The sequence below is a fragment of the Ammospiza caudacuta genome, chromosome Z, assembly GCF_027887145.1.
Source record: "Ammospiza caudacuta isolate bAmmCau1 chromosome Z, bAmmCau1.pri, whole genome shotgun sequence".
In the NCBI taxonomy this organism is placed as follows: Eukaryota; Metazoa; Chordata; class Aves; order Passeriformes; family Passerellidae; genus Ammospiza; species Ammospiza caudacuta.
The window spans coordinates 11539879-11567270 of NC_080632.1; the positions used below are offsets into that span (position 1 = coordinate 11539879).

The 27392-nt window shown below is 40.4% G+C and overlaps 1 protein-coding gene across 1 annotated transcript in view; it reads right to left on the reverse strand.

Moving 5' to 3' along the window:
- The window catches only part of DTWD2 (DTW domain containing 2), a 62446-nt gene extending 37591 nt beyond the window's left edge, over nucleotides 1-24855 (reverse strand). The window contains exon 1 of the mRNA XM_058824252.1: nucleotides 24707-24855. Within this exon, the coding sequence (XP_058680235.1) occupies nucleotides 24707-24855 (149 nt within the window). The remainder of the gene's footprint in view (nucleotides 1-24706) is intronic.
- Nucleotides 24856-27392: the final 2537 nt, after the last annotated feature.

Sequence of the window (27392 nt, forward strand, 5' to 3'; positions counted from 1 at the left end):
TTCCATTATTTATATCTCAATGAATGATACTCAGAATAACATTAAGTCTACCTTCCCAGCAGAACTGAATCTGGACAGGGGACTGTGGTATCAGATTTAGTGTGATTATGAGTTTCTGGGCAGAGATACTCCAAAAGTAAATATGCCATAGTCTGAAAAACAGTGAGCTAATTCTGGAATTCTTTCCAAGTCTCTGTATTATTTTACTGCAACTTGCTTCAGAACTTTACCCTGGTACATGTCCAAAGGCTTCTTCTGAAAACACGCATCATTCTGTGAATGCAAGTGAGTGTATTCATACACCCATAGTCAGAAAACTACAGTAAATTATTCAAGGATTTGAACTCAAAGTAAGCAAAAACTAAGAAAGTTGCAGTCTTATGCTCAGCATTTGTAGACATTTGTATGGAAACATACAGAGGTTGTGTGCCAAGCACATGTTCTAGAAACAATGCTTCCAATATTAAAATAAGGAAGAAGCTGATGTTTATTAACTACTAACACTTGTAGCAACATATTCATGTTCCACCACATATTGCCAAGGTCAGACCCCAGACTGTATTTTCAAAAAAACATGCCTGCCAAAACAGAAATGGCTGCTTCAAGCAAATGAGATTTCTCTACTGTTTTTGTCAAAACACCAAGGGTTTCAAGGTCACAACCCACCTGAGAAATCTGAAGAAAAGCCACAAAGTTACTATATGTTTGTTTTATATTAACACTATTAGGTATGTTTTATACTGACAGAAGTCCATTACTCCCATGCATTAAAACAACATTCAGGAGTTTTACAAAGCTAGGGTGAGGGGTGAAGTTTAAAAGGAGAAGCCCAGATATTTTTTAAAATTTGAAAAATAATGCTACTTTTGCTACCTTTATGTTAGAGGACAAACAAAAACTAAACATTTATTTTAGGTAACATTTTGCATTATCCACCTTAACACTACAGTTATAAAGGGAGCATAAAAGAATATAGATCTATTTATCTACAGATAAGTAGATCTTATACACAGACCTTACACATAGATATGTATAAACTTACTCATTTAGGAAGAAACAAACCTAACCCAACATTTAGAAGAAAAACACAGTCTGAAGTTAATATGACATAACATTCAATAGTACAAACTTTCAATAAATAATCCCATGAAAACAGCAGTTAAATGCCAGGCAGTTCTCAAAAATGCACATCAATTGTAAAGTGTTACTAATAATTAAACACAGAACATTTTTATGACACTACACAAACCTCTGGTGTGTATTCTGAGTGCTGGAGATGCCAGATCAAAAATACCTGAAGTAATTTCTCATGTCATCAGCACAGTCTGGGTTTCTTCTAGGCTTATGGGGACATTCTTTAATCAAGCAAAATTTCAAGCCTTATTTTTAATGTGGTTTCCTGAGAAAAATCAGGCACAGAACATTACTCTGACTTTATTGTATTCCAACTTCTATTTCTTCCTCCTATCTCTTTTAAAAAATTTCCAAGTCACTGGTCATGAGGCATAAAAATGTAAAATTAAATCTCTACAAACTTCATTAGGAGTCAAAAGTCACATAAAACACAGTATCAGAAACACAGGTGGAGGGAGCACCAAGAACAATAACACAGCACTTCTTTTTCCACTTGATAATCTGTATAACACCAGCTTCCTGACAAAGAAAAAAAAGAAAAAGAAAACCTAACAAATAAAAAAGGCGTAATGCCAATTTTTTGCTTCCCAAAAGAAGTTTTAAATAAAACAGGTGTATGCGTTGCTTTTGTTTCAGTATTTTAGATTTTTAATAGTGCAACCAGTGAATTTAATGGAACATATCTCTGTTCCCAGAGTAAAAACATACACTTAGATGTGTATGCACAGGAAAAATATCTCATACAAATCACAGTGAAAATCTTTTGTTCAAGGAAAAGATTACACACAATAATGGAAAAAATTTGTTTCCATGTTACCCAACAATATGAATCATCTATTTTGCAAACAAATTGTCTTCAGGTGTAAAAAGGTAACTATTTAAAGAAAATTTAGCTATCCTGCACAAAAGCTTTTGTAACCTTTTCAATACAATTAAGACAGCAACTTTAAGGAACAGAACACATAAATAAACTAATTCAGCTGATCTTGTTCTAATTCATATGAAACGTTCTACCACACATCTCATGATATCATGAGAGAGCTATGGAGTCCTTTGGTATCTCTCCATTTTGCCGATCATTTTCCAATGCACATCAAATGTTCACTGTGTTGAAGAGCTTGAAGCCCCTGAGTTTGAATGTCAGGACTTCATACAATACCATATCACTATCAGCTTCCTCCTTTTACTGTGTCAGAGTACCAGCCAGGAAAAAAAGGCATCCTCCTAGAAACACGTATTTAGACTAACAGTATCAGTGGATCAACAGCAGAATGGCCTCAGCTGGAAAAGATTTTTGAGATGATCACATTCCAACTGCCCAGACATAGTCAGGGACATCTTCCAGGATCAGGCTGCTCAAAGCCCTGTTCTGCCCTTGAACACTCCCAGAGATGGGTCACCCACAGCTCCTCTGGAACAGCTGTTCCAGCGACTCACTACCCTTATAGCAAAGAATTTATTCCAAAGATCTAATCTAAACCTAATTTTATCTCTTTTAACTTATAGATCTTGCTCCTTTTACACTTTAAACCTGTAATGTATTCTGGTACGGGTTCCAAAACTTTTCTATCTAGTTCCAGGAAAAGCCACTGCAGTAAAAAATATTAATATGCCAGAATAAATTTAGCATTTTGTACCAGAAGACATTTAATGCAGTATCACAAACCTCCAAACCAACAAGACCATAAAATTGACCAATTAAACAGAGGTTACCACTGTATTCAACAAGTTCATTTCCAGAGAACTTTCCTCATAGCTGTACATTTGATAAAACATAGCATCTGTTCTTGCCACAAGGTACTATCAACACAGCAAACTTGGTCGCAGTATAAAGAAAATACTGTGTTCAAAAAGCAACACAGTATTTTCAGACAAAAACTGCCTTTGAACTGCCCTATAATCCCACTAACATGGTCAAGGGATACAGCAAAGGGAAAAGGCAATGAGACGGGGTCAGAGATACTTCAGAGAAGAGGTACAGAAAGAGGTTCAGAATGGGGACAGGAAGACAGAGTCATCTCCCTGCCTCTCAACAAAGCACACAGTACTAGTGAGCAGCTAGGAAATCACAGAACTATTTCCTAGCACTTAGATTTCTTGTAGATTTCTCAGATTCCATGTAGGAGCAGGAGAACCGCTGAGAGTTGGTACTCTTAGCAGTTCTCCTGCTCCTACATCGTTTGGGGAGAAGATACATCCCTTGCCCTTCTTTCTGTCTTCCACTCTAACCACAGCCACTGGTGCAAAACACTGATTTTCCACCATAGTCAACCAATTTGAAAACTTCACTTTCTTGTAAACTTGAAACAGTCTTGGGCCTGTGCCCAGAGCACTGGATTTCACAAAACCCAAGCAAAGAATAAGGTAGTTAATTCACAGAGGCATCAAAGAATACCAGCAGAGGCTAAGGGCAAAAAGAAACACTTATTTACATCTGTTTCATGAACAGCTAAGTTGCATCACATAATGGGCAGGGGAAGAAATTCACAGCAATAAAAAGCTGTCCATTTTCAAAAGTTACTAAAGCATGAAGATACACTTTTTAGTTCAGAAAATCACAAAACCACTATTCCTATCAGCCACAAATATCATTCTACCAGTGCCCAGTTTTATGATGATCCCCAGGCACCTGCTATTTATTATGTAGCTCTCCACCACAGAACTTCATGTTTGACCCATTTGCTCTGAGTATGGTTTACTGGCACAAATCATCATTAAAAAAAAAAAAAAAAAAGCAATAGACCATTATCCAGCTCCTACACTCAGCAGGAGAACATAAAGCTCAGCGAGATAAGCATTGAAAACAAGAGCAAAGACTATATGTGGTTTCATTTTAACATTTATTTTCAGAGCAACCCGATATATTTCAGGGATTATGTCCTGAGCTCCTACTGGGGAAAAAAAAAAACAACACATGTATCTCAAAAACAGCTAAATTTTTAGCAGTTGACAGCCAGCTACTAGAAACAGGATTTACATCACTAACTCATTTCCTCTTCAGCACCAAACAACGATCAGCTTGTAATGATTTTCAGTCAAAGTTCAGCTGGTCTGGATTGGAACAACTATAGCAATACATTTGATAAGCCCTACTTACAAAGATTGCAAGATGTTATTTCCCTAGATTTAAGACTAAAAAGGCAACTTTCCAGAAGTAAGAGACAGAAGCAGTCACTTACTTAGTTCATTACAAGCTCTGAGTTCTCATTAAAGAAAACCTTCCTATTTCTTTGAAAACTACATCAGTTAGTGCAGGTCTTCAGAAATTAGGCAAATAAACATACGTACATAAATAGATGCATACATTTCTCTTTAGAAAATGTCTATTTGTAAAAAAAAATATCTAAAATTAATGAAGAAAATTACTTCCTTCCAAGTATCTGGTAGCTTATGCATCATTTTGAACTTCTCTTCTATTTTGCATTATATTTTTCACAGTGGTTTTCAACACGAAGTAAATAGTACAAGAGATTTTATCCTCATCATCAGTAGTAGTGGTAGCAGCATATATTGAAGACATAGTATCTGGAGAACTACCAATTATGGGTGAAGTGGCTTTTATGGAGAAGTTTACAACACTACAGTGACATGTAATTATACTGGAAGAATTTTAAGTAAATTTGGACATTTCCTTTAGACTTTGACACTACAATAGGAATATTATTTAGGTTACCCAACAAAATTAGTAGATTCTTTAGTACAGCATGTGTATGAACCCTGTAAGAGTATGCTATCCTTAATGAGTGACCTTCTGCATATTTTTATGCTGAAAGTATGCAGGGAAAAATCAATATATTTCAGAAATGTGGACAAAGGCAGCACAAACCTTATTAAAGACTTTTAAATTGTGTTGTGTTCTCATGTGTCCATTTCCCAAGGCAAATAACCTTTCTGCCTGACCAATTAAATCATAAATAAAGGACAAACAAGTTAGCTTGGGATTTTTTTTTCAGCCTGGTATGTTCACAGCAGCTTTACAAGCCTAATCAAAACATATCCAATGCAACAAGTATCTTGCAGTGCTTTAGAAGACAAAAGGTGCAAAGAAGAAAAGAAAAAAATATCCACCCTGTATCATTTTCTGAACTTTTAACAAGAAAGCAGACTTTGGCAGGCAGCTTTCTTTGTAAATAACTTAAATTAACAAATCAATAGGAGAACATTCTTTCAATAGCTTAACTGTTTGCATTAAAGTTGGCTGTGGTTTCCACTGGAACTAATAGGAGTAAATAAATAAAATAGTATTTAGCTTATGCAGCACTGCAGTCATTACAGAAAGGCCAGGAAAGCCAAAAACTAATGAGCCTGAGACTGTTGACATTTTCATGCATCTTGGCTCTAAAGTCTGGCAAAATACCTGGCACCCTGACAATCTTGATGCCAGACAGCTAGCAGAGCTTTAAATCTGTTGAAGAAGGTGAAGCAGTAATGGCATTTAAAGTGTGCCATTGAGACATTAAGAAGTTAAACTCAAGTCTTACATTGCCAGCTTATAATTCTCAATCTGTTTCACAAGCTCAGATGATACCACAAGAAAAGACAAAGCAGAAAGACTGTGTAACCAAAACATCTCATGAAAAAGTCCTGAATTTCCCAGGGAAGAGAGGAACCCATCAATCCAAGCAAGAAAGAGGAAAAAATTAAAAAAAAAAAAAAAAAAAAAAAAAAAAAGAGAAGAAAACATTTTCAACAATACAGCACCATCATCTTGGGTCTGGTAGGCTTGGTAGCCCCTCGCACGCCTGCACAAAGAGCCCCTCTGCACATGACTCTCAGAAACTGTGGCTGACTCTCCCTCTTCTTCTCAGTCTGGTAGCTTGCTGTGAGGGAACACAGGCTCTTTAGCACCCTATGTATAATAAAGGTTCACAATTAAAACTTATTTAGTAAGACAAGGAAGCTGAGGTTACGACACTGCTAACAGGAGCCACTGACAGTACATTCCAGGTGCAGTGAGGGGTTAAAACAACAACTGAAGCTGTGTAAATGCAGTCTACAAATCTCAATCTTCCTGCACTGTTGTTTCATTATTTCTTGTTTATTGATGAAAAAAGTTCATTGATCAACTTTTCATTAAGGGTAATATTGCAAAAATCTATCCAGCCAAGAATAAAAACTTCTAACACTATATTTTTAATTCCCAGCTTATGGGGTTTTTTCAGTTTTAAATTTGAATTACATGAGCAACAGTATCTTCAAAACACCTTGACCAAGTTTCAATAAAACTGCCCTTTCTATCTCCACAAAAGGAATAGGTCATTTCACATTTGAAATATAGGTCTCTCATGCAACTTCACCATAGTATTTTAAACACAGAACCTATTGAAATATATACTTTATTTTTTAATAACAAAACCAAGTCTGAGTCCTAGTTTGAAACAAGCAGATGAAAAAAGGGAAGTTAAATTAAAAGCTCACTTCTGCACCAAATGAAGTCAAGGGAATTGTAGGTGATTTTTAATGAAAGCAGGATCAGTTCCCACACATATTTCAGAAGTTAAAAGAGCTAAATTCTTATGTTTCTCAATCCACACAACAATGCTATATCCTGTCATTTACAGCTATGAATTTAACCTTTACTCCTTTCAAAAAAATTCTTAAACTCTACTAAATGAAGGTATTGTTATAATTTATTACAGTAAAACAGAGCACAAACAGTATTCCCTTCCTAAATGATATTTAGCATTAACAAGATAGTAGATAATGTCTATCAGACAAAACTCCTTTAAAGAATAGATACTCCTATTAAAAGAAAGATTCTGCAACCTATTTTTAACTGAACACAAGCAAAAACACAGTTACTAGAGTATATGACAAATAAACTGTGTGGGAAAATGGTTAAATATGAAATAGAATAGTCAATAAAAGTATTCTAGTATAATATTCATTTCTGCCATAGATGGTAGAAGAATGGAGCTGTGTTTAGACACTCAGAAAACTTCAGTATAACTCAACAATATAAAACAATACCAAAAAGGCTGTGTGCAATGTTCTGTTCAGACTTCCCGATGCCACTTAGCTGTGAGAGCACTTTAAATGCCACACTGCACTCTAGTGTCCTTTTTATGAAGAACAGCAGTTCTGCCAAATACACTGCTTCTGATCTAGCATCTATCTTATTAAAAAGTAGTCAGTTTCCTGATATAATGTAACAAAATAATGTATTTTAAAATAGCATACTTGTTATTTAAAAGTAAAAAGTTATTTCTTTAACATATGTTGATTTTTACAGAATACAGAGTATCTCTTTTATTTAACCCAGCATCGAATTCATTAACCCATTCTAAAGCATTTTCCAGATAGTGGAAGATGCTGCTTTTATAAGGTAAACAATCAATTCAGCACAAATGTTTTTTAATGCTTAATACAGCAGTCACCACATCAAACCTCAGAACCACAGTGATTTTTACCACTCAAAGTGCTTTGCAGGCTTCAGGCCCTAGGAAAAAATACCCCACAATAATGTTTTTTTTTAAATAGGAAAGTTAGAGGTCTGTTGCATAGATGAAACTTTCTTGTGTAACTTGGAAACATTAGTTTTACTACTAGCGTAGTATATATTTAGCAAGCATGCTTATAAAAGTTAACAAAAAACAAGGTTAACAAAAAACTGCACTTGAGTATCCCATTAAGAAGTTGACAGGAATAAGAAGGATCACAACAGCTAATAGCTAACTTTGTGCTCATAAAAGTATCATGGTCTGAGAGGCCACTGGTATTAACCTGAACAGTTAAATAGTAAAAGTAATAGTAAAAGTAATAGTAAAAGTAATTAGTAAAAAGCTATAAACAGACTCATAAAATAATTCAGAATTGGACAGCTTTGGACTCAAAGCAGACATAATTTCAAAGGCCTTGAGCTAACTGATGTTAGCCTACCAGAGTCTCACCAGGCAACCAGCTTTAGCATTTAACCACTCTCAGGAAGTTAAATTCGCTTTTTTGTGAAGCTGAAACACAACTACACTCTGATTGAAACTGGCAGGACAGGGCCTCTTCTCCCACCAGGGGATGCTGCTGGCCCACGCTTGCCCTGCTGCCCACCTCTGCTGCATGTGGCTCCCTTGCAGGCCAGTAGGCAGGCTGACAGTGACACCGGGGCTCGTTTAGCCCTGGGAAGTGAGCCTCGAATGTGCTGAATTTCCTGAGGTTCCTGAAGACCAGACAGCCGTCAGTGTCTCTCAGAACGGCAGCTCTAACCTCCTGCAGGAGAACTGTTCCCTCCACCGGGCTGTGACCTGCATGCTGCCTTCCACCCCGCCGCCGGGGCGCTGGGAGCACGGTCAATGGCGCTGCCCGCAGCATAAGCCCCCACAAAGACCTCTCCTGCTTTGAACTGTGCATTGCTTGAGCTCAACAGGCCGGGAGGCTCTCTTTATTTAGTTTATTTTGTAAACCTATTACCTAGTCTGTATATTCCCAGCTTGATTTATGTAGGAAGGTCCCAAACACTCCCTAAATATTCTTAAATTCAGACCAAGGTAACCACCCCCTACTCCAGAACCAGAACCTGTTATCACGGTTACAGACAGTTAAATCCATTAACCAGTTTGTCAAAGAATGGTGTGCTCCTCTTCCATTTGTCCCCTGCCCACATTTGTTTTATTGGTACATGACTTCATTAGGCCTCTGATATTGCCCCTACTAAATTCCTCCTGACCCCTCTCCCAACAGGTACAAAATCTGCATTTGCCAACGTGAACAGAATACAAAATGAAAGCAGTGGCTCAGAACAGAGGTATATTAAATCATAACCAAATTAATAGATTTTGACAGATTATATCCACTGTACCATTATAAACGTCAAAGACATCACTGAAGCAGTTTTAAAGACTTAAGCTCCATGATATTTGGGTGCCTAGATATCTTTAAAACCACTTGAGTTTAAAGCACATATTCATCATCATCCCTGTTCACTTTTGTAAGGCATAGGTGTGAGTGGGCTTGGTGTACACGAGGGGTTATTTTTTAACCTACGTGGAGATGACATATTCTAAAAGGCACTTAAAATCAACTTAATACACTGTATTAGCTGCCTGCTTTTCATACATTAGGATTTTTAAAAGAACTTTGATGATCAAGGAGAATTTAACATAGTCTCCAGAAGAATCAGCACAATTAGAATTCATTGATATTTTGTTGGTATTTTAATGATGAAATTTGCTATTAGAAAGTACAATTAACAAGCCCTTCTATTAGAAACAAAATAAACTATAATGATTTTACAGCCTTATAGCTTCATTTGTTGAAAATTCTAACAAATAGAATTTCTGAAGTTTCTAACCAACAATTATAATAAATCAGGGGAGGGGGAAGAAAGGCAGCTTATTCCTAAATTGCTTAAGTGTAATACTGAATTCAAAAATACCAGGAAAAACAAGTTCCATACATTATAAAATTGAATTGGACTGCTGCTGTTTCGTATACATAGCAAACCATAAGAACCTCGGAATCATAACTCTGAAACTTTTTTAGATCATCCTTTTTTATAAAATACCACTATCTTGATTTACCACTTTACAGCTGTTAAGAATACAATCCATTGTTAACAAAACTAGCCTGATCTCTAATTAACTTTTCTGCCAGTAGATTTCCTCAGACTGTTTGGCATCCGCAATTAACCCATAAACTCTAGGTGCTTTTCAGATCAGGAGTATTTTCATTCCACTATCTGACAAAAGCATCAAAATATTGAATTCCTGAACATTTCATATTCATTCTAATTTAACCAACTTATTCTCTTCCTAGTGCACAATTTGCCTAGTTTCAATTTCATTAAACTGGATTTTTGGAATAAATAATTGGCTTTGTGAATGCTCCTCTAACTGCTTCTGAGGTGAAAGGATTCAAGAAAGAGTTAGGGAATTTAGATGAGGACCCAGTGGGCATAGCCAACCAAGTGGATCAATTCTTGGGTCCAAATATCTACACTTGGGGGAAGATTAATTCCATCCTGAGTATATTATTTTCCCCAGAAGAGGTCCGGATGATTAGAGCTGCTGGCATAAGAATCTGGGAGAAAGATCACCATCCAGGATCCCAGGTGCCATCAGGTGAACATAAATTGCCACTAGTGGATCCCAGCTGGAACCCTAACCAGGAGGAAGGGAGGAGGACCATCATAGAATATAGGTCTTTGATAATTCGGGGGATCAAAGAGTCAGTTCCCAAAGGAACTAATACCAAATTGGCATCTGAGCAGACACAAGAGAAGAAACTCCTGCGGCCCGGATTAATTGCTTAAAGCGGAACTTCCAACTGTACTCTAAAATAGACCCAGACACCCCAGAAGGTCCAGTGCTACTAAAGGTCCAATTTGTTACCAATTCTTGGCCTGATATACAGAGAAAATTGGAAAAGATTGAAGATTGGCAAGAGAAGGATATTAATGAATTGAGAGAAACATTGAAGGGGTATTTAAGGAGGGAAGAAGAAAGAGCAAAGGCCAAGGCTAGGATCATGGTTGCTGTAGCTAGAGAAAGTGTGGGGGCAAGAAACTCTATCCCATGATCCAAAGATTATGTGATCATTTCTTAAGAAATAACCTGGGCATAGGTGTATATGGCCTGGCAAAAGCAATTACAAAAGAGTGTTTAATTTGCCAAAAATTAAACCAGAAGGTTATGAGAAAGGTAGCAGCTGGAGGGAGGGAATTAGCTCTAAGACCTTTCCAGGGCATACAGACAGTTTTCACTGAGATGCCCTCAGTGCAGAGATACAAACATTTACTGGTTATAGTACATCAACTCACCCATTGGGTGGAAGCCTTCCCAACAAAAAGGGCAACAGCCCAGGTTGTGGCAAGAGTAATCTTGGAGAACATTAGCCCCAGATATGGAATGGTGAACACCATAGACTCAGACCAAAATCCACATTTCATGGCCCAAACATTGCAAAACATAATCAAAGCTTTAGGAATGAAATGGAGATTACATACTCCATGGCACCCCCAGAGTTCTGGGAGGGTACAGAGGATGAACAAAACTCTCAAAAATGTATTGACTAAATTGATTGAAGAAACAAAAATGAATTGGCTGAAGTGTTTGCCCCTAGCGCTTTTGCGCATCAGAACAAGACCCCGGTCTGATATAGGGATTTCACCCTATGAAATGATATTTGGACTGCCATTTTTGTTAACACCCTATAGCACAGGAGACTACTTGGAAGGAGAAGAAGCTACCAGAAAATATTTAGGAGTCATTGGAAGAACCCTAGAAGGACTTAAAAGAATAGGATACCTCCCCCAAACTTCCCCTCTGGACACAAAAGTACATAACATTAACCCAGGAGATTGGGCTTTGATAAAATCCTGGAATAGTGGACCATCTATGCTTAAATTTGAAGGCCCCTTTCAGGTACTCATCATCGCTAATTTGGCTGTGCAGACCAAAGAAAAGGGTTGGACCCACATCACGGGAATAAAAGGACCAGTCTCACCTCTGGGCACTGGACAGGATTCAACGTCAGTTTTTCCCTCTGGCATTGGACCAGATTCCACACCTCTCTCACCCCCTACTCAGGACAGGATTCAACCACATCACAAGTTAATTCACCTGAATATACCATTATAAAAGGACCGAAAGACTTAAAGTTGACTCTAAAAAGGAAGAGCCAAAAAGACTGATTAACAGAAAAGAGTTTGGTATCAGAACCATACCGTATCTTAAAGTGTTATAAGACAGTTCTGTGTTTAAAAGAGGTTTGTAAAAAGGTTAAAGACTGTTAAGTAATTCTGGTTAAGTTCTCCCAACTCAGTACCAAAGACTCCAGGTTAATCTTCTACAGAGTGCTCCCCTAGGAGAAACTAAATTAGGAAAGACAGACCAAGAGAGGTTTAACCAGAGAAGCAGGTGGAAGGGACTCTAAAGAGCTTGAAGGCTTTTTCTTAGTAAAGTCCCCAAGAGGCAAGGCCGCGTGGGCAGGCTGTGCAAGATGACCCATACCAGACTCTTGGGAAGGGGAGTAACGATGGCTCGGATTGCTGGTGGTGCTCTGGGGAGCCCAGGAGAGCCGTGCAGTGAGTGCTACCAACCCCTCTATGAGGAAGAAGAAATTCCTTGTCAAGAGTCCACATCAATTTTAACCCTAATTGTGTTAACCTCTCCCAGTTGGTCCTTTGTCAAGAGGATGAGAAAATGTATTGGATAGCCTGGGACACCACCACTTTTAGAGAGCAACTCCTGGGACAGTGCCCTGTAGGAGAAGCCTGGTTGTGCTTTGAACATGATGCTACTGAAGCAAGCCTGGTGGATCTGGTCAGAGAAAGTGATAGTAAAAGCAATAAGAGAACAAGACCAGCTAGAGATACCCCGAGGTAAGAGTCTATTCATGGATTCAGTGGAAAAAATCAGCCAAAAATTGAATCTAACTAATTGCTGGGTTTGCGGAAGTACCAGATGACCGAAATTTAGCCATGGGAAGGGATTAGTCTAAGGGTGTTAGAAATCTTAAACTAGATACAGAATAATCCAGAATTTAGTGTTACAGAGGTGAAGGGAAAAGAACAACGGGATCTGAAAGCAAGAATAATAAGAGAAAAAGCTATTTTAAGAAAAGGGAAGGGGTACTGTATGCCAGTAAGAAGAATGGTTTGTAAAAGGTATTTAGCAGTTAAAAACTCTGCTACCTAGTGGATCCCAGGAGATCCAAATAAATTTTGGTCAGTTGAGAAAAAAAGAAGGGAACAAGTGCATCCACCATGAAGCACATGAACATTATGAGTGTGCTAAAAAAGGGATAAATCCCTTTTGGGGAATGAAAGAAATTTCTAAATATTGGGAATGCCCAACAGAAACTAAGAACACATTTTGGAGGGCCCCTAAACACCTGTTTTGGATTTGTGGTGCTACAGCATACACTAAATTGCCAGGAGACTGGTCTGGCAGTTGCACCATTAGAATGATAAAATCAGCTTTCTTTTTATTACTCAAAGAATCTGGATGAAGTTTAGGAGTTCCTACATACGATGATTTAAGAAAAACCAAACGGAGGAGGCGAAGTGCAATAGAAATTGGAAGAATCCAAAGTTGTAAGAGCCAGGTTCGGATCCCATGAAAAATTATCAAGACTTATGGCCCAGCCACTTGGGCTCAAGATGAGTCCTGGGGTTATCAGACCCCGATATCCATGTTAAACAGAATCATCAGGCTTCAGGCAGTATTAGAGATGAAGAGTGCAATCATTAGAAACATCTCAAACAAAATAAGAAAACTAGCATGTGTAAGTAACCAAGAACAGACTCCTACACTTGATTCCGGTTGGTGGGATAACCTATGGACTTTCAAAATAGATTGGTGGAAAAAAGTAGCTTTCCTCACTGTGTTTATACTTGCTGGCTTGCTCATTTTACCATGCTTTTTTTCCTGCTTAAGTAAAATGGTAACATTTGTCATGCAGACCAACCTAGAGATCTCTAGAAAATTAACCTGAAGAAACCAAAAAAAGTAATAAAGTAACCATGATTACCAGAGTGCTTAAGAAATTGATAATCAATACAAAAAAATTAAAGAAGTTCTATGCTCATGAGTCAGAAATTGCAAGTTGATGCGAGCTTAAGTTTAAGCCCGATCAAAGAAAAAGAGGGGGACTGTTATGAGGAGAGAAGTTGCCCATTTTTTTTAAAGGTTGCAGAGCTCACAGGTTGGGCCAGTTGCTGCCAGGGTGGAGTTCAAACTGTTTGTCGTGGTAATCATCTGTTGTTAATAGTTTTTTGTTAACTACCTGTTGTTGATGGTTGGGAATTCCCCTTTTTGTCGAGTGGCACCCTGCTGCTTCCTGGAGGGTGGCACCGGATGGTGAAGAGGAGGAGACATCGGAGCTGGCACGCCAATGACATCGGGGCTGGCATGCAAATGAAGAAGCCCCTCACCAAATCTAGCAAAAACCCTTAAAAAAAACGAGCCAACACGGAACTGAGGGGTCGAAGTGATGTCTAGACGTGAGGAACAGAATCCAGTGTCTGCTAAGACACTTGTCACCCCTCACCCTAACCTAAAAATGCTGGCTGAGGACCTCAAATGTCAAACCAAAAAACTGGGAATCTCCTGGTGCTCTCGTGAGGACGGAAGCCCCAGCTCTGCCTGCAGACCAGCGGACAAAGCTGCATTATTCCTCCTCCTCCATGCCATTCGTGGGAACAGTGGTGGCGTGACCATGACCTGTCAGTTCTTCCCACCCAAGCTGATTTTTAATAAAGGCATTAAAAAGGAGAAAGATCTCCTGCCCTATTTATTTCAACAGGTATGCTTCTAGAAACAGCACAGACAAGTACTAGGCTGACAGATCCAGGAATCTGAACTGGGATTATTTATTCCAAGCAAAAAGCGTTAGAGTTTTCGATGAAAAACATTTCAGCAGAGCTTGTGAAACAAAAGTACAATTCTGTTAACCCTATAAAAGTGCCAAGTGAAAACCGAATCCAGTGTTCAAAACACAATTTGGCTTTTAAAAAATGAGAAAGGGACACACATTGCACAGTATAAGTGTGAATGGGAGATCAGGGGGTTGAATGACATACAGTCATTAAAAGGGAGAGAGAAGACTCCAACAATTATCACAGCTGAAAGGGAAAACAAACAAACAAAAAATTTCATCAATGAAAGAAATCAGAAAAAAATCAAGTGGAAGAAGTCAGATGACCCTGATAAATCATTCTCAGATTACTTAGAAGAAAAAATAAATTCTAAGAAATTGTAGGCATACTGTTTCAACAAAGGAAGAAGGTTTGAGTGACGCACCTGAAATGACAGGAAAGATTTTTTGAAAACAAAATTCAAACTGAGGGAAAATGTAAAAAAAAAAAAAGAAAGAAAAAACAGACAACAGGTAACTGAAAAGAATGTGACAGAATTAAGACCAATCAGTCACAGGATGCTCAGACATGCTCTGTAGTACATTACATAATAAATAACTCAGGGATATGTCAGGGCTGCCTCTCCTCAAAAGAGATAGCGCTGCAGCTGAAATTTACGTATGCCAATATCAGACGTAAACCCCAGATATCACATGAAAAATCACTGGATTTGCTGCACTTAAACCAACTCTTATTTGGGTATATGGATAACAGTCTTCAGCTACTTTGTAACCCCCAAAGAATGGAAAGTAAAATTCATCCTTTTATAGGTTTTTGCTTTGTGCTAGGTTTACAAAAATCAAAAGCAAATCAAGAAAAATAACCATTAGTATTTTTTAGTATTCCTTACAATTAAACTGGGAAGGCTTGATCAATGTTGAAGCATTTTTGACCTCTTTTACAATGCACTACCATCCCCAAGGAAAAGGTGTGCTTAGTGTAATTACAGAGTAGAAGCCAATCAAACACACTACATTTTTTTAACTAACAAAAGATGCAGTTCTTGTCTTCAGGTGTGCTATTAACCAATAGCTATCCATGGACCATATGTGGCCAGCCTGATACATCCTCTTTCCTTTTTTAATACCAACAGATCAAAAAAGTATGCTAACCAAGTCAGCTGAGGCACAAAACCAGCACCCTAAAAAGGTCACTACTCATCAATCTGATCACAATATAGTATGAAATTAATAAATGCCTTTGAAGTTCAGACAGCAGAAATAAGTAACAGTGAAGTCACAAAATCTTTAGTTCACCAACAACTCTGGCACCACTCAATATTGGTAATACACACCAAAGAAACATCAGCATGAAAAACTACTGCATATACAGTAAGTGCTAAACACAGAAGAAAAAAAAAAAAGAAAAAACCAATGTTTAGCTTGATATTTATAATTCTAGCCAAGAGAAGATACAGAATTTAGTGACCAAACTATAATCATTTAAAGCAACATCACCAGAAGCATGTTAAGATTATAAAAGGCACTGAACTTCCAATCTAATGCTTGATAATTTTTCCACTTTAGCTATTCTTCTTGAAATGTGGTACAGATTACATATATCGTAGTTAATCAATTTCAAACGAGTTACATCTTAATTTGTAGTTGGTAAATTCCACATCTTTTTTACTACCAAGTGCGCAAGTTCAAGACCCCCTCTTAACATTCCTCAAATCTCCTTGAGCATCTTCTATTGAAAATAAATAAAAACTTAAAAGACATTTGTGTCTATCAAGCAAAAAGGCTAATTCTTGAATGGAAGAAACTTCCAGGTTGTATACTTTTGCTGTTCACGCCCCCAGTCCTATTCAAATTCCTTAGCCTCTTCATAAGAGCTGACATATTACAACATAAATATCTCTGCTTCCCCAGTGGCAAGAAAAGCAACATAACCACTTAATGCTGAAATAAATTTTCAGTTTGTAAAGTAACTTTCTGCTGTTGCAAAAATAGGCACTTACTGATAAAATAATCTGCAATCTGCTGTAAAACCATTCAGAAATTATCTTCTCTTAATGTCTTCAAGCATAAAACTCAAAACAATAATTTTTTCTGTGGTCTTGTGGCTGGATTCTCTGCAGGCAAGTGAAGTATTACCAGCTCCAAGACTGGGGGCAAGAGGCCACCAGCACCTTCTTGCTTAAGAACTTAACTCACTTTCTAGCTTTCTAAGTGCAGCGCTCCTGATCTCTCAATGCAAACACACGTTCCCCCAAGCTGGCTAAGAAAACATAAATCAAGTAACAAAAAATACGATCATGGCAACAGAGTCCTTCTTGCTATTCACTTTGTCTACGGGGCTGACAAAAACCTGGAGAAGGGTCAGACACATGATTGGCACCCAGGTCTCTCTTACCTTCTTAGCTGCCTACATACCTACACTTAGAGAAACAAAAGTATATCTGCACATCTACCCTGATGAATTCCCTATTTATATAAAACTCACTGAATGCTGGGAATAAACACCTACAATACATTCATAGTAAGGAGATAAGAAATCTTTGACTAATACTTCTACCTATTTTTTAAAGAAATACTACCTATAGGTGAAAAGGCCTCAAATATTTTATCAGGTTTCTCTGCATTAAAGTTAGCTTACAAAAGACTCATTCCAGTTATTATGTTCCCAGGTTCGGACAACACTTTGGAAAACCTATGCAAGCAATTAATGGGTCAACACAAGGATACAATAGAATTGAAAAGGCAACAGTATTTTTTGAAAAGTAATAAATAATACAAAAAAGTTACAAGACAGAAAATTCAGTTCCTTAGACCAAAAACCTATTAAGAGATAAATAATTTCTGATTCCTTCAGCTATACTGGAACGCACAGAACAATTTATTCACTCTTCTATTAGAAGCAACAGCTGAAAACAACCCCTTTAAAAAACCCAGTTCCTCTCTCCAGTTCTTCCTTTCTAGGCAACTGCCTCCTGCCAGACCTCAACTGGAGTTGCACCACTTACAAAGTCCTTCTACAAAAAAATCTGAAAGCAAAATAAGACTTATTTCATCAACAGAATAATTTTTCACACATACTCTGGTAGACATATCCGCAAAATACTACTACTTACCAAAATATCTCTCTCAGCAAATGCTGATGCTGCAGACTCTCTAGAGATAGCCACATAGACTACACTACATAGCATCTCCATAACGTAACTTTGGACTGTGATTAAGAACTGGAAAGCCAAATTCATGCTTACAAAAGATTACTATCTCTGGCAGTTTCTGCCTCATTTCAGAACAAAGTTTTATTGCCAACTACTTGTGCTCTTCTGACAAATCTCATATTCACCACTGTCTCTTTACTGTCAGTGGTGGGTTGACCCTGGATAGGTGCCACATGCCCACCAAAGCCTCTAGCACTTCCCACCTCAGTTTAACAGGGGGAGAAAATATAATGAAAGTCTCATGGGATGAGACAAGGACAGGGAGAAATTACTCACCAGCTACCAGAGGAGGTGAAGACTCAACTTAGGGAAATGGGTTTGCTATTAATCAGAGTAGGACAACAAGAACAAAACACAAATCCTAAAAACATCTTCCCCTGCCCCTCCTTTCTTCCCAGGCTCAATTTCATTCCCAGCTTCCCTACCCTCCACAGTGTTGTGACTTCATCACACACTCTCTGCTACTCATTTCTCTGCAAGGAGAGGATTCTTCACAGTCTTCCCCTGATCCAGAGTCCCTTCCCACAGGAGACAGCCCTCCACAAATGTCTCCAACATGACTCCTTCCCCTGGCTCCAGTTTTTCATGAATTGGCACCAGTGTGGGTCCCTTCTACAGGTTCTCAAGTCCTGCCAACAAACCTGCTTCCATGCAGGTTCTTTGCCCTACAGGTCCCGCCAGGAGTCTAATCCAGCCATGCTTCCCACAGGAGCACAGCCTCCTTTGGCCATCCACCTGCTTGGGCGTGGGGTTCTCCAAGAGCTGCAGATGGAGCTCTGCTCCCCCACAGATCTCCATGGGCTGTGGGTGGACAGCCTGCCTCACAATGGTCTTCACATGAGCTGCAGGGGAATCACAGCTGCGCTGCTGCCATCGCTCAGCCTTGCCATGCAGTGGATCCTTCTTGGAGCATTCTGCATGTTAAGGGAGCTGGCTGACACTATTACAAGGACAGTTTTGATGATCTCCGGATAAGAGAGGTTGCTGAGGTCTGAAAGAAAGCTAATGTCACTCCTCTCTGCAAGAAGGTCCAGGAAAGTCAGTCAACCTTACATCAACCCCTGGCAAGACAGTAGAGAAAATCCTCATGGAAACCATTTCTAGACAAACAAAAAAAAAAAAAGGATATTGAGAGTAATCAGATGGATCTAGAAAGGGAAAATCCCATTTGATCAACTAGATGGCCTTCTATAGTGCAGTGAGTACCTTGGTGGATGAGAGGAAAGCAGTAGATGTTGTTCACCTCAGCTTTGATAATTCTTCTGACAGTGTCTCACCCTCCTAGACAAGCTGATAAAGTACTTGGATAAACTGACAGTGAAAAGAACTGGCTCAAAGCCAGGTGCTGAGGGCATTACCAGAGGGATGAAGTCCAGCTGGAGACAAGCTGCTAGTGGACTACTGCAGACATTGATACTGGGCTAACACCATTTAAACTCTTCATCACTGACCTGTATCCTGGGACAGAGCATACCCTGAGAAAGCTCACAGCTGACAGGAGTGGCTAGTACAGGGCAGTCTGGCCATCCAAAGGTGTGACTGATGATAAAAAAACCCTTTCAAGAAAAAGTTCAGAAAAAAATGTAGGAAGACACCTTGGCTATCACAAAGGAAGCTGGACTTATTTCAATACAAAGGGACTGGAGGGCGGCCTTTGCTTTAGATAAACTTCTCTGTGCATCAACTGTTTGTGTAAATGGCCTCCACCCAAAAATCAATAGAGATAATTATCTTCCTGACCCCAAGAAAATCAATAGAGACAATTATCTTTCTGACCAGCCAGACCAGTATGGAAGAAGTATTTACATGGCTTAGCATAGTACAAAAGCTGAACAAACACAAAATGAACTTCAAGAAGAGCAGTGGGTTTTAGGTGGATTCAACCCATGCATTCCCTTCTGGTAACTGAGGATGGACAGTGCACATCTAGAAGAACCCTGTCTGGGGATACTGGCCTCTGGCAGGATGGACCTTTACAGACTGGAGAACTGGGCTAGAAGGAACCTCATGGAATTTCAACACAGGTAAATGCAAAGCCCTGAATTAAAAGAAGAACAGCCTCAGGCACCAATACACCCTTTGGAACCAAGAACTAGCTGGAAAACAGCTCTATAGAGAAGAAACTGCCAGAGAGGCTAATAATGAGCCAGCAAACTGTCCTTGCCCTTGACACAAAGGCCATCAATAGCAAACTGGGCAGCATTTAACACTGCTGCCTGGAGGTCAAGAGATGTGATCCTTCCTCTCTACTCAGCACTACTAAGGACACGTCTGGAGTGTTGGGTCCAGATCTGGGCCTCCCAGATCATAACAAGCTTATTGGAGTAGGTCCAGCACACAGCTAAAGATGACTATGGGACAGGAAGTTTTTGAACAAGAAGAGGCTGAGAAATTGGAAAAGAGAAGACTAAGGAACACGTTATCACTGTGTATAAATGACTGATGGGAGGGAATGAAGATGAAGCTCTTCTCAACAGCACCCACTACCAGAGCAAGAGGCAAAACGCACAGGTAAACTAAGAAACTCCATATGAAGACAGATGGAATCGAACACTGGGAGAAATTCCCAGAGCAGTTGTGCAGTCTCCGTCCTTGGAGATATTCAAAACCCAGCTGGACACAATCCTGGGCAACCTGGTTTAGCTGATCCTGCTTCAGCAGGGGTCTGAACCCAAGGTGATCTCAAGAGGTCCCTGCCAACCTCACCCGTTCTGTATGTAAGATTCTGTGGCTACAGCCCCAGCTGGGTATGTCAGACTGTGAGCGTGGTAATTGACAATTATGTCCTTATAGGAAATGGGTATTCATCTCCACACAGCAATAACAAAAACATGCCAAATGGAAAAAATCATCCTGAAGTAGAAGTAATAAAAGGCTATGAAGCTATTTTCTTTCAACAGCCCTTGCTAAAATACTTAATGCAAGCTTATTTCACTTTCTGCAACTGCTACTCAAACTTAAAAAATTCATGTTTGCACCTAAATACCATAACAGCGTGTTATAAAGCAAATGCATATATTTATTGTGTTGAAGAAAGCCCAGATTGCTTCTTCAGACTCAGCCTTTATATGATGTAACAGAATTATTAACAAATATGTGACACTTATAAAAGAACTTTAGATTTTTCCTCAAAATATGAAGCAGCACCATGTCATCAGAAGTCATCATTGAATTATCAATGCTATCAAGAGCTCTCATACCACTCAAATTCATCGAAATTATTTTAGATGTAGGCAAAGAGAGTATTTATATTAAAGGATTAATGTTACTCCTTTTCTTGCGCCCCACTCTTGAAATACATATACAGCAGCACAGCACATACAATAGCAGAACTGAGAAAATACCAGTTGTTGTTAACCCAACTCTACAACATAAACCCATCCTGCAAATATAGAGGACTGTTACCAGGGGGCATTTGTGATGGCCTACATGACACCTAACAACGTCCAGATGATAAATAATACAGTCTAAAGTCATAATTTCTCCTAAAAATATTACCCAGAAGTTCTCCTATAACAATGGGATTTTCCTATGTATAGTCAAGATTTGTGGCAAGAAGTCAATTCATGGCTCTTGTACTAATAAAAGGCTTTTTTCCCTAATAGAACACCATATATCTAGAAAACAATGAAATCTGACCCACAGAAGTCCACAATTTCAAAATGTTAAATTACTATCAGCATCACACACAAAGTCAAATTGTTGTCCTACATTACTTCAGTTGTGGGGCCTGCTCATTTTGTTTTTCAAGGTAATAGCAACTTGGAAATTATTTGAAACCTATTCTACTATTAAAATGTTTGCGTGTGGGGCTTTAACTTGAAAGCAAGTTGAATACTTAAATCAGCTATGAAAGCCTTAAGAAGTTATTCATTCAAAGTTTATCACCACTAACCTTTTGGTTTTGGCAGACAGACTATGTATTAAATTCTCTCCTCAAGAATAAAACAGTATGATGTACATACCTCATTTGCATCAGCTGCTTGCCATCTGAAACACCAATCACAAGCAGGGTCATTTTAAACTTTTTTTTTTTAGCTGGCACTTACACACACAACACCTTCAAAATGTAAAATTGTATTACATTATTCCATTCAAATTCTCCCCCATAAGCTATTGCAAATGCTAATATTTTCCCCACCACCACCACAGGCAATAGAAAGTCTCCAACATATAACACTTAGAAACATCCTGTCCCTTCAGGACACTCAAGTGACATTCACATTATCCAAAATGAAAACTTATCTACCTTACTCCCACATTTCTATTCCACATCTTGACTGACTGAGCACTTGTTAGCAAGTTGTCAATCAGCTGTCTTGCCATTTCTAAAAAAAATCAGAACCTGAAGTCAGTTCCCTTGAGAAATCACCAGATGATGCTAAAGAGAGCCCACTCTTCCATGCTTTTGTACTGAATTCAGACCTAAATCACATTCATTGAGGAACAGAAAAACAAAAATCTGGATTTTTGTAACAAAAATCCAGAGTTCAGAAAATTGAGGAAGTCAATTAAATATACCCAGCCCCAGCCAACACGATACTGTTAAGGGTAATATTGCTTCCCGTGAGGCACCCTAAGTTACAGCATTACCCACTTCAACTGCAAGTCATGCCACAGAGTCATGAACAATGAAAAGCAAAATTTAGCTATAATCCTGAAGAATAGCATGGAGGGGATACCCTGCAAAAATACACTGAATGTACAAATTAGTCTTGCATTGTTACCACCACAAAAAAAAAAAAAAAAATAATCCTTTTTTCTTAAAAAGTAGCTCTGTGGTCTTTTCATCCTCCTTGGTTTCTCCGCCCCTACATTTCTGTCAGTGTCTGTGCTCATTGTTCCCATGCTCCTCACAAGATGTAATTCATCCACAGCTCTTTAGGAAGATGATGTTTCAATATTCTGCATGGTAATGAGGAGCTGGACAAATATTTTGCATCACATTTACTATGAAAAAAAAGAGACACCCATCCTAGAAATCATTTTTGTATGTGACTCATCAGAGAATCTGTTCAAAATTTAAGGACCTGAAGTAGATGTTGTGAAACACACTAATAAAATAAACAACAATAACAGAAGTACTGTACAGGCATTTTTAAAGAACTCAACATTAAAAAGCTCAGTAAGGGATGACAGTGGGTTAACTCTCATTCAGCCAATTCCTTGGCATGTAAGGACTGGAAATGCTGAGCAGTAAGCAACTACCACCAAAAAAAAAAAAAAAACCAAACCCCAAAAAAAAACCAAAAAAACTGAACTACTTCCACATAGAAGACTGCTAATGTGAACAGAAACTTCAAATAAAAATATGGTTACTAGAACCTTACAAAAACACATGGTTTATATGAAAATAATTGGCATAGATTTAGGAAAAGGGAACCCTACTTTTCAGACCCATTTAAGATCTCTGAAAGAGTCAATAAATACAGAGTGCTGTAGCTAACAAAATCAACTCTGGCCTTCTCAAAGAGTTCCCAAAAGGTTACTAGGTAACTAAGCAGCTATAGGATGAGGAAGGATCCTTACAAATATAAACAGAAATGCATCACCCAAGGTATAAATCTCTACCTGGCTTGCTCCTACCTGGAATAATATGTGCAAGGGAGGAAGGTGGAAGCCACAGCCAAAATAAATTAAAAGATAATTCCTCCCCACTGTGGTTTGTAGGCCTGTGGTGTGTCCTTGCTAACCAGAGGTTGCTGATACATGGAATTGACATGAGTTCAAGGGGGACTGGAGAAATTCACATCAACAAACCCCCTGCATTTACTGGGGGATATTAGATATTACATCCAGCTCAAGAAGTTCTCTGAGCTAAAGAGAAAAAGAGGGCAGCAAAAGGCAAGTGTCACTCACCTGCCTGGTTTTCATCTCTGAGCATCAACTATTGCTTATGACTACTTTTTCCAACAGTGAACACTTAGAAATACTATGACGTGCATGATACATATGTTTTATTAAAACTTACATACAGGAAACTCTCCAGCAGCAAGCTTCTGAACTCTGACACTTGAAAAGAGACTGCAACTACACTGTCAGCAAAATTACATGCCTTTCCACTCATTTCACCAATGACCAGGAACAGATCAATCAGTATAGGTGCTGAGAAGCCTTTTTTCCCTGGCAGCTATGCACAAGCATTTCAGTTCAGGAACTTGCTCTTTCTTTACTAAAAGTACATACATACATACATAAGCATACAATCAGATTGTGAGATATTTCTGGAAGACCATAAGTCACTGTCTGCTTCAAAAAGACACCTGAATTCACATGTTGTATTAACCAATGCTCGAATGGATTTCAAAATTAGCCATAAAGCTGTTAGGTAAGGCTAGTTTTTCATTTTCTTTTGACAAAGCACCAAAGACAGTGCAGATGTACTGAGCCTCATGTGCCTCGCTGCATGGCATTGAGGGGACACATTGCTTACCCTTTGCTTTTCTAAGGCGAGCATACAGAGAAAAGGTGTAGCACCATCTCTGTGTTGAGCCTCTAGGTATTCCCCACCACATTTACCGACTCCTTGGACAACAGAGTTAATTCATGTCATGTTACTGCTTCACAAGAGGTGTGTACATGCCTTTAGGACATTACGGCCTCAGGCCAAGAGGCAACAAGCAGAAACTGACGCACACGAAGTTCCACCTGAACACGAGGAAGAACACCTCTACTGTATCTGGAACAGATTGTCCAGAAAGGTTGTGGAGTCTCCGTCATGGGGATACCCAGGAACCATCTGGATGCAATCCTCTGCCGTGTGCTTTGGGATGGCCCTGCTCGGGCAGGGGGTCTGCACCAGAGGACCCGCGCGCTCCCTCCCAGCCTGACCCGCCCGCGACTGTGCGATGCCACAGGCGCTGGAGGGCGCACAGGGCGAGCGAGAGACCCTGCTCACACCGACCCGCTCCGTGCGGGGGTCCTGAGGGGGACTCAGTCCCTGCCGAGCCACCGACCCGCGCCCGCCCGGGGCCTCAGCGCCGCCTCAAGGCCAGCGGGGCGGGGCCCACCGGCCCCGCGGCACCTCCGCGGCCCCACTCCCGCGTCACCTGCAGCGCCCGCACACGGGCCGCCTCTCGCAGCACTCCACCGGCAGCTCCCACAGCCCCTCGCAGCCCTCGCCCTCCCCGCCCGGGGCCGTGGCCGGACCAGGATCCGCCCCGCCGCCGCCGCCGCCGCCGCCGCCGCTGCCCTCCATGCCGGCGCGGCGAGACCGGGACACCGCCGACCGCCAGGGGACGCCATCCGGCAGGAGAGCGCGCGGCCCCCGCTCACGTGAGGAGGCGGCACAGCCCTTTCCCCGGGCCACGCCCAATAGGAGCGCGCGAAGAGCCGGCGGAACCCCTCCCACCGAGGCGGTGCCAATGCGAGCGGCTCGCGCTCCGCAGCGGGGTACGGCCGGCAGGGGGCGCTGTCGGCGCGCGGCGGTCGCGCGGAGCCGCGTGGCCTTCCCGGGCAATGCCGGGAGCGCGCGAGCCCCGTCCCGGCGGGAACGGGGAACCCCGGCCCGGCCCTGCCCTCACAGCACGGGCACCGGGACCGGGTGAGCCCCGTCCCGCCGGGAACCGGGAAGCCAGAGCGGGACACGGGGAACCCCGGCCCGGCCCTGCCCTCACAGCACGGGCACCGGGACCGGGTGAGCCCCGTCCCGCCGGGAACCGGGAACCCAGAGCGGGACACGGGGAACCCCGGCCCGGCCCTGCCCTCACAGCACGGGCACCGGGACCGGGTGAGCCCCGTCCCGCCGGGAACCGGGAAGCCAGAGCGGGACACGGGGAACCCCGGCCCGGCCCTGCCCTCACAGCACGGGCACCGGGACCGGGTGAGCCCCGTCCCGCCGGGAACCGGGAACCCAGAGCGGGACACGAGGAACCCCGGCCCGGCCCTGCCCTCACAGCACGGGCACCGGGACCGGGTGAGCCCCGTCCCGCCCCTGCCCTCAGCGCACGGTACCGGCACCGCCGGGAGAGAGCGGCGAACAGCCCAGCAGGGCCGGAGCTGACAGCGCCCCGCTCCGCGTAGGCAGCAGCTCCTGGTGCTACTAGTGACTCTGGGGTGGGAGACTGAATTTTTAATACTGTTTTTTATTTTTTTTTTAAATCACAGACTTCTGGTTATTACCTAATTATCTGACCACTTAAATTGATATTTTATTCCAAGTGCTGCAGAGTAAGACTTCGTGTGCCTTAGACCCCTTATACCCTGTCCTGGCCTCGCTCAACTCCAGTGGAGTTTCTGCGGCACAAGACACAGTGTAAGTTATATTGTGGTCATGTTGCAGTTTACATTAGAAATCTACTGAAATATAGCAGCCAGTAGATTTCCACGCAAGAGATCTTCTCCTGAAATTAGCATCTGCAGATGAGTGGGCTGGTTGTATTATTTCCTGTTTTCTGTTCTGTATCTAAAATAAACTGTATTGTATTTATGTATTTACAATCATCAGACTAATTTGATGTAATTCAGGCCTCCTGCTGTTAGATTCATTCGTATTGTGCAATACTCACGCACAATATTAACATAGTTTTGCTTTTAAGTGGTGTATTTTTGTACTATACTTTTTTATTTGTAGCTCAAATTTGTAGCACTAATTTTCTTGTGTAGCCGTTGAAATAAATTTTCCTCACAAGATTGAAAAAAATCAGAGATCATTGATTCTGATGCTGGCTAAATACTTATACACTGTAAATTAAAAAAAAAATTTAAAAGAACCACCAAAGAAATTTTAAAAACAAACAGAAACAAAAAAAATCTAGGTAAAAAGGAAAATGCCACTATGAAAATTCAAAATTATGAAGTTATCTATTGCTAGTATTATAGCCCACCTGATTTAGGAGAGGGAGACTAATGTGGGTGGTGGGGAAGGCTGAAACTTTTTTGTTAAGGTGAAAGCCTTATCACGAGGTAAATTGTTATAACCTATGAACAGCTTATTCAGGCCAGTTGTTAGAAGAATCACAGTTGTAGTGGACAGGACAAGGAGTATTAATGACAATTTTCCTAGTTCCACCTTACTGGGAAGGGTCCCCATGCAGGGCTAGCAGCAGCAGCCTGGATATGCCTTCACAGCTTCCCACAAGTCTCCAAAGACTTGAATTTTTTATCTGCTCTGCTAAGTATAATCAGCCTTAAAAGAAAGTAAACCATTGTAAACTGTTCTGGTCAGACCACACAAAGGAAAATAGATCTGCAGATAGAGATGCCTAAAATAAATGTAACAATAACTTGGTCTGAAGCAATTTTGTTGCCAAGGAAATGGGTGAACGTGGCAGCGAATATCGAGAGGTTCAGAAGCCAGAGGATGCTTTTGTCTGTATGCGTAGATCTGAAGAACAAAGTGAGTCAGTTGAAATGGAAGGAAAATGGAAACATGAGATCAGGTTAGGATAACCTGACCGTGACTAAAAGCTAGGCTTGAGGACAGAGGGTTCCTGTTAGCAGAACATTGCTGTTCTGGACTACCAACAACAGTAGAAGGGATTAAAAGCCAGATGAACCCGACCAATTTTTTTTTTTTTTTTTTTAACAAAGCCACAGTTTGCTATATTTGTGTGTTTCAATGCATCTTTTCTCACTAAAGTCCAAACAACTAAAACTTTGACACTAAATACTAATTTTTAAAAATTGGAAGCATTATTTTTTGGCCAAAACATCTTGTTTGAATAAGGAGGGATTTAAGAGGAAAAATGACTGTATACTGAAGTCTAAGACAAAAATTAAAATATATTTTATGGC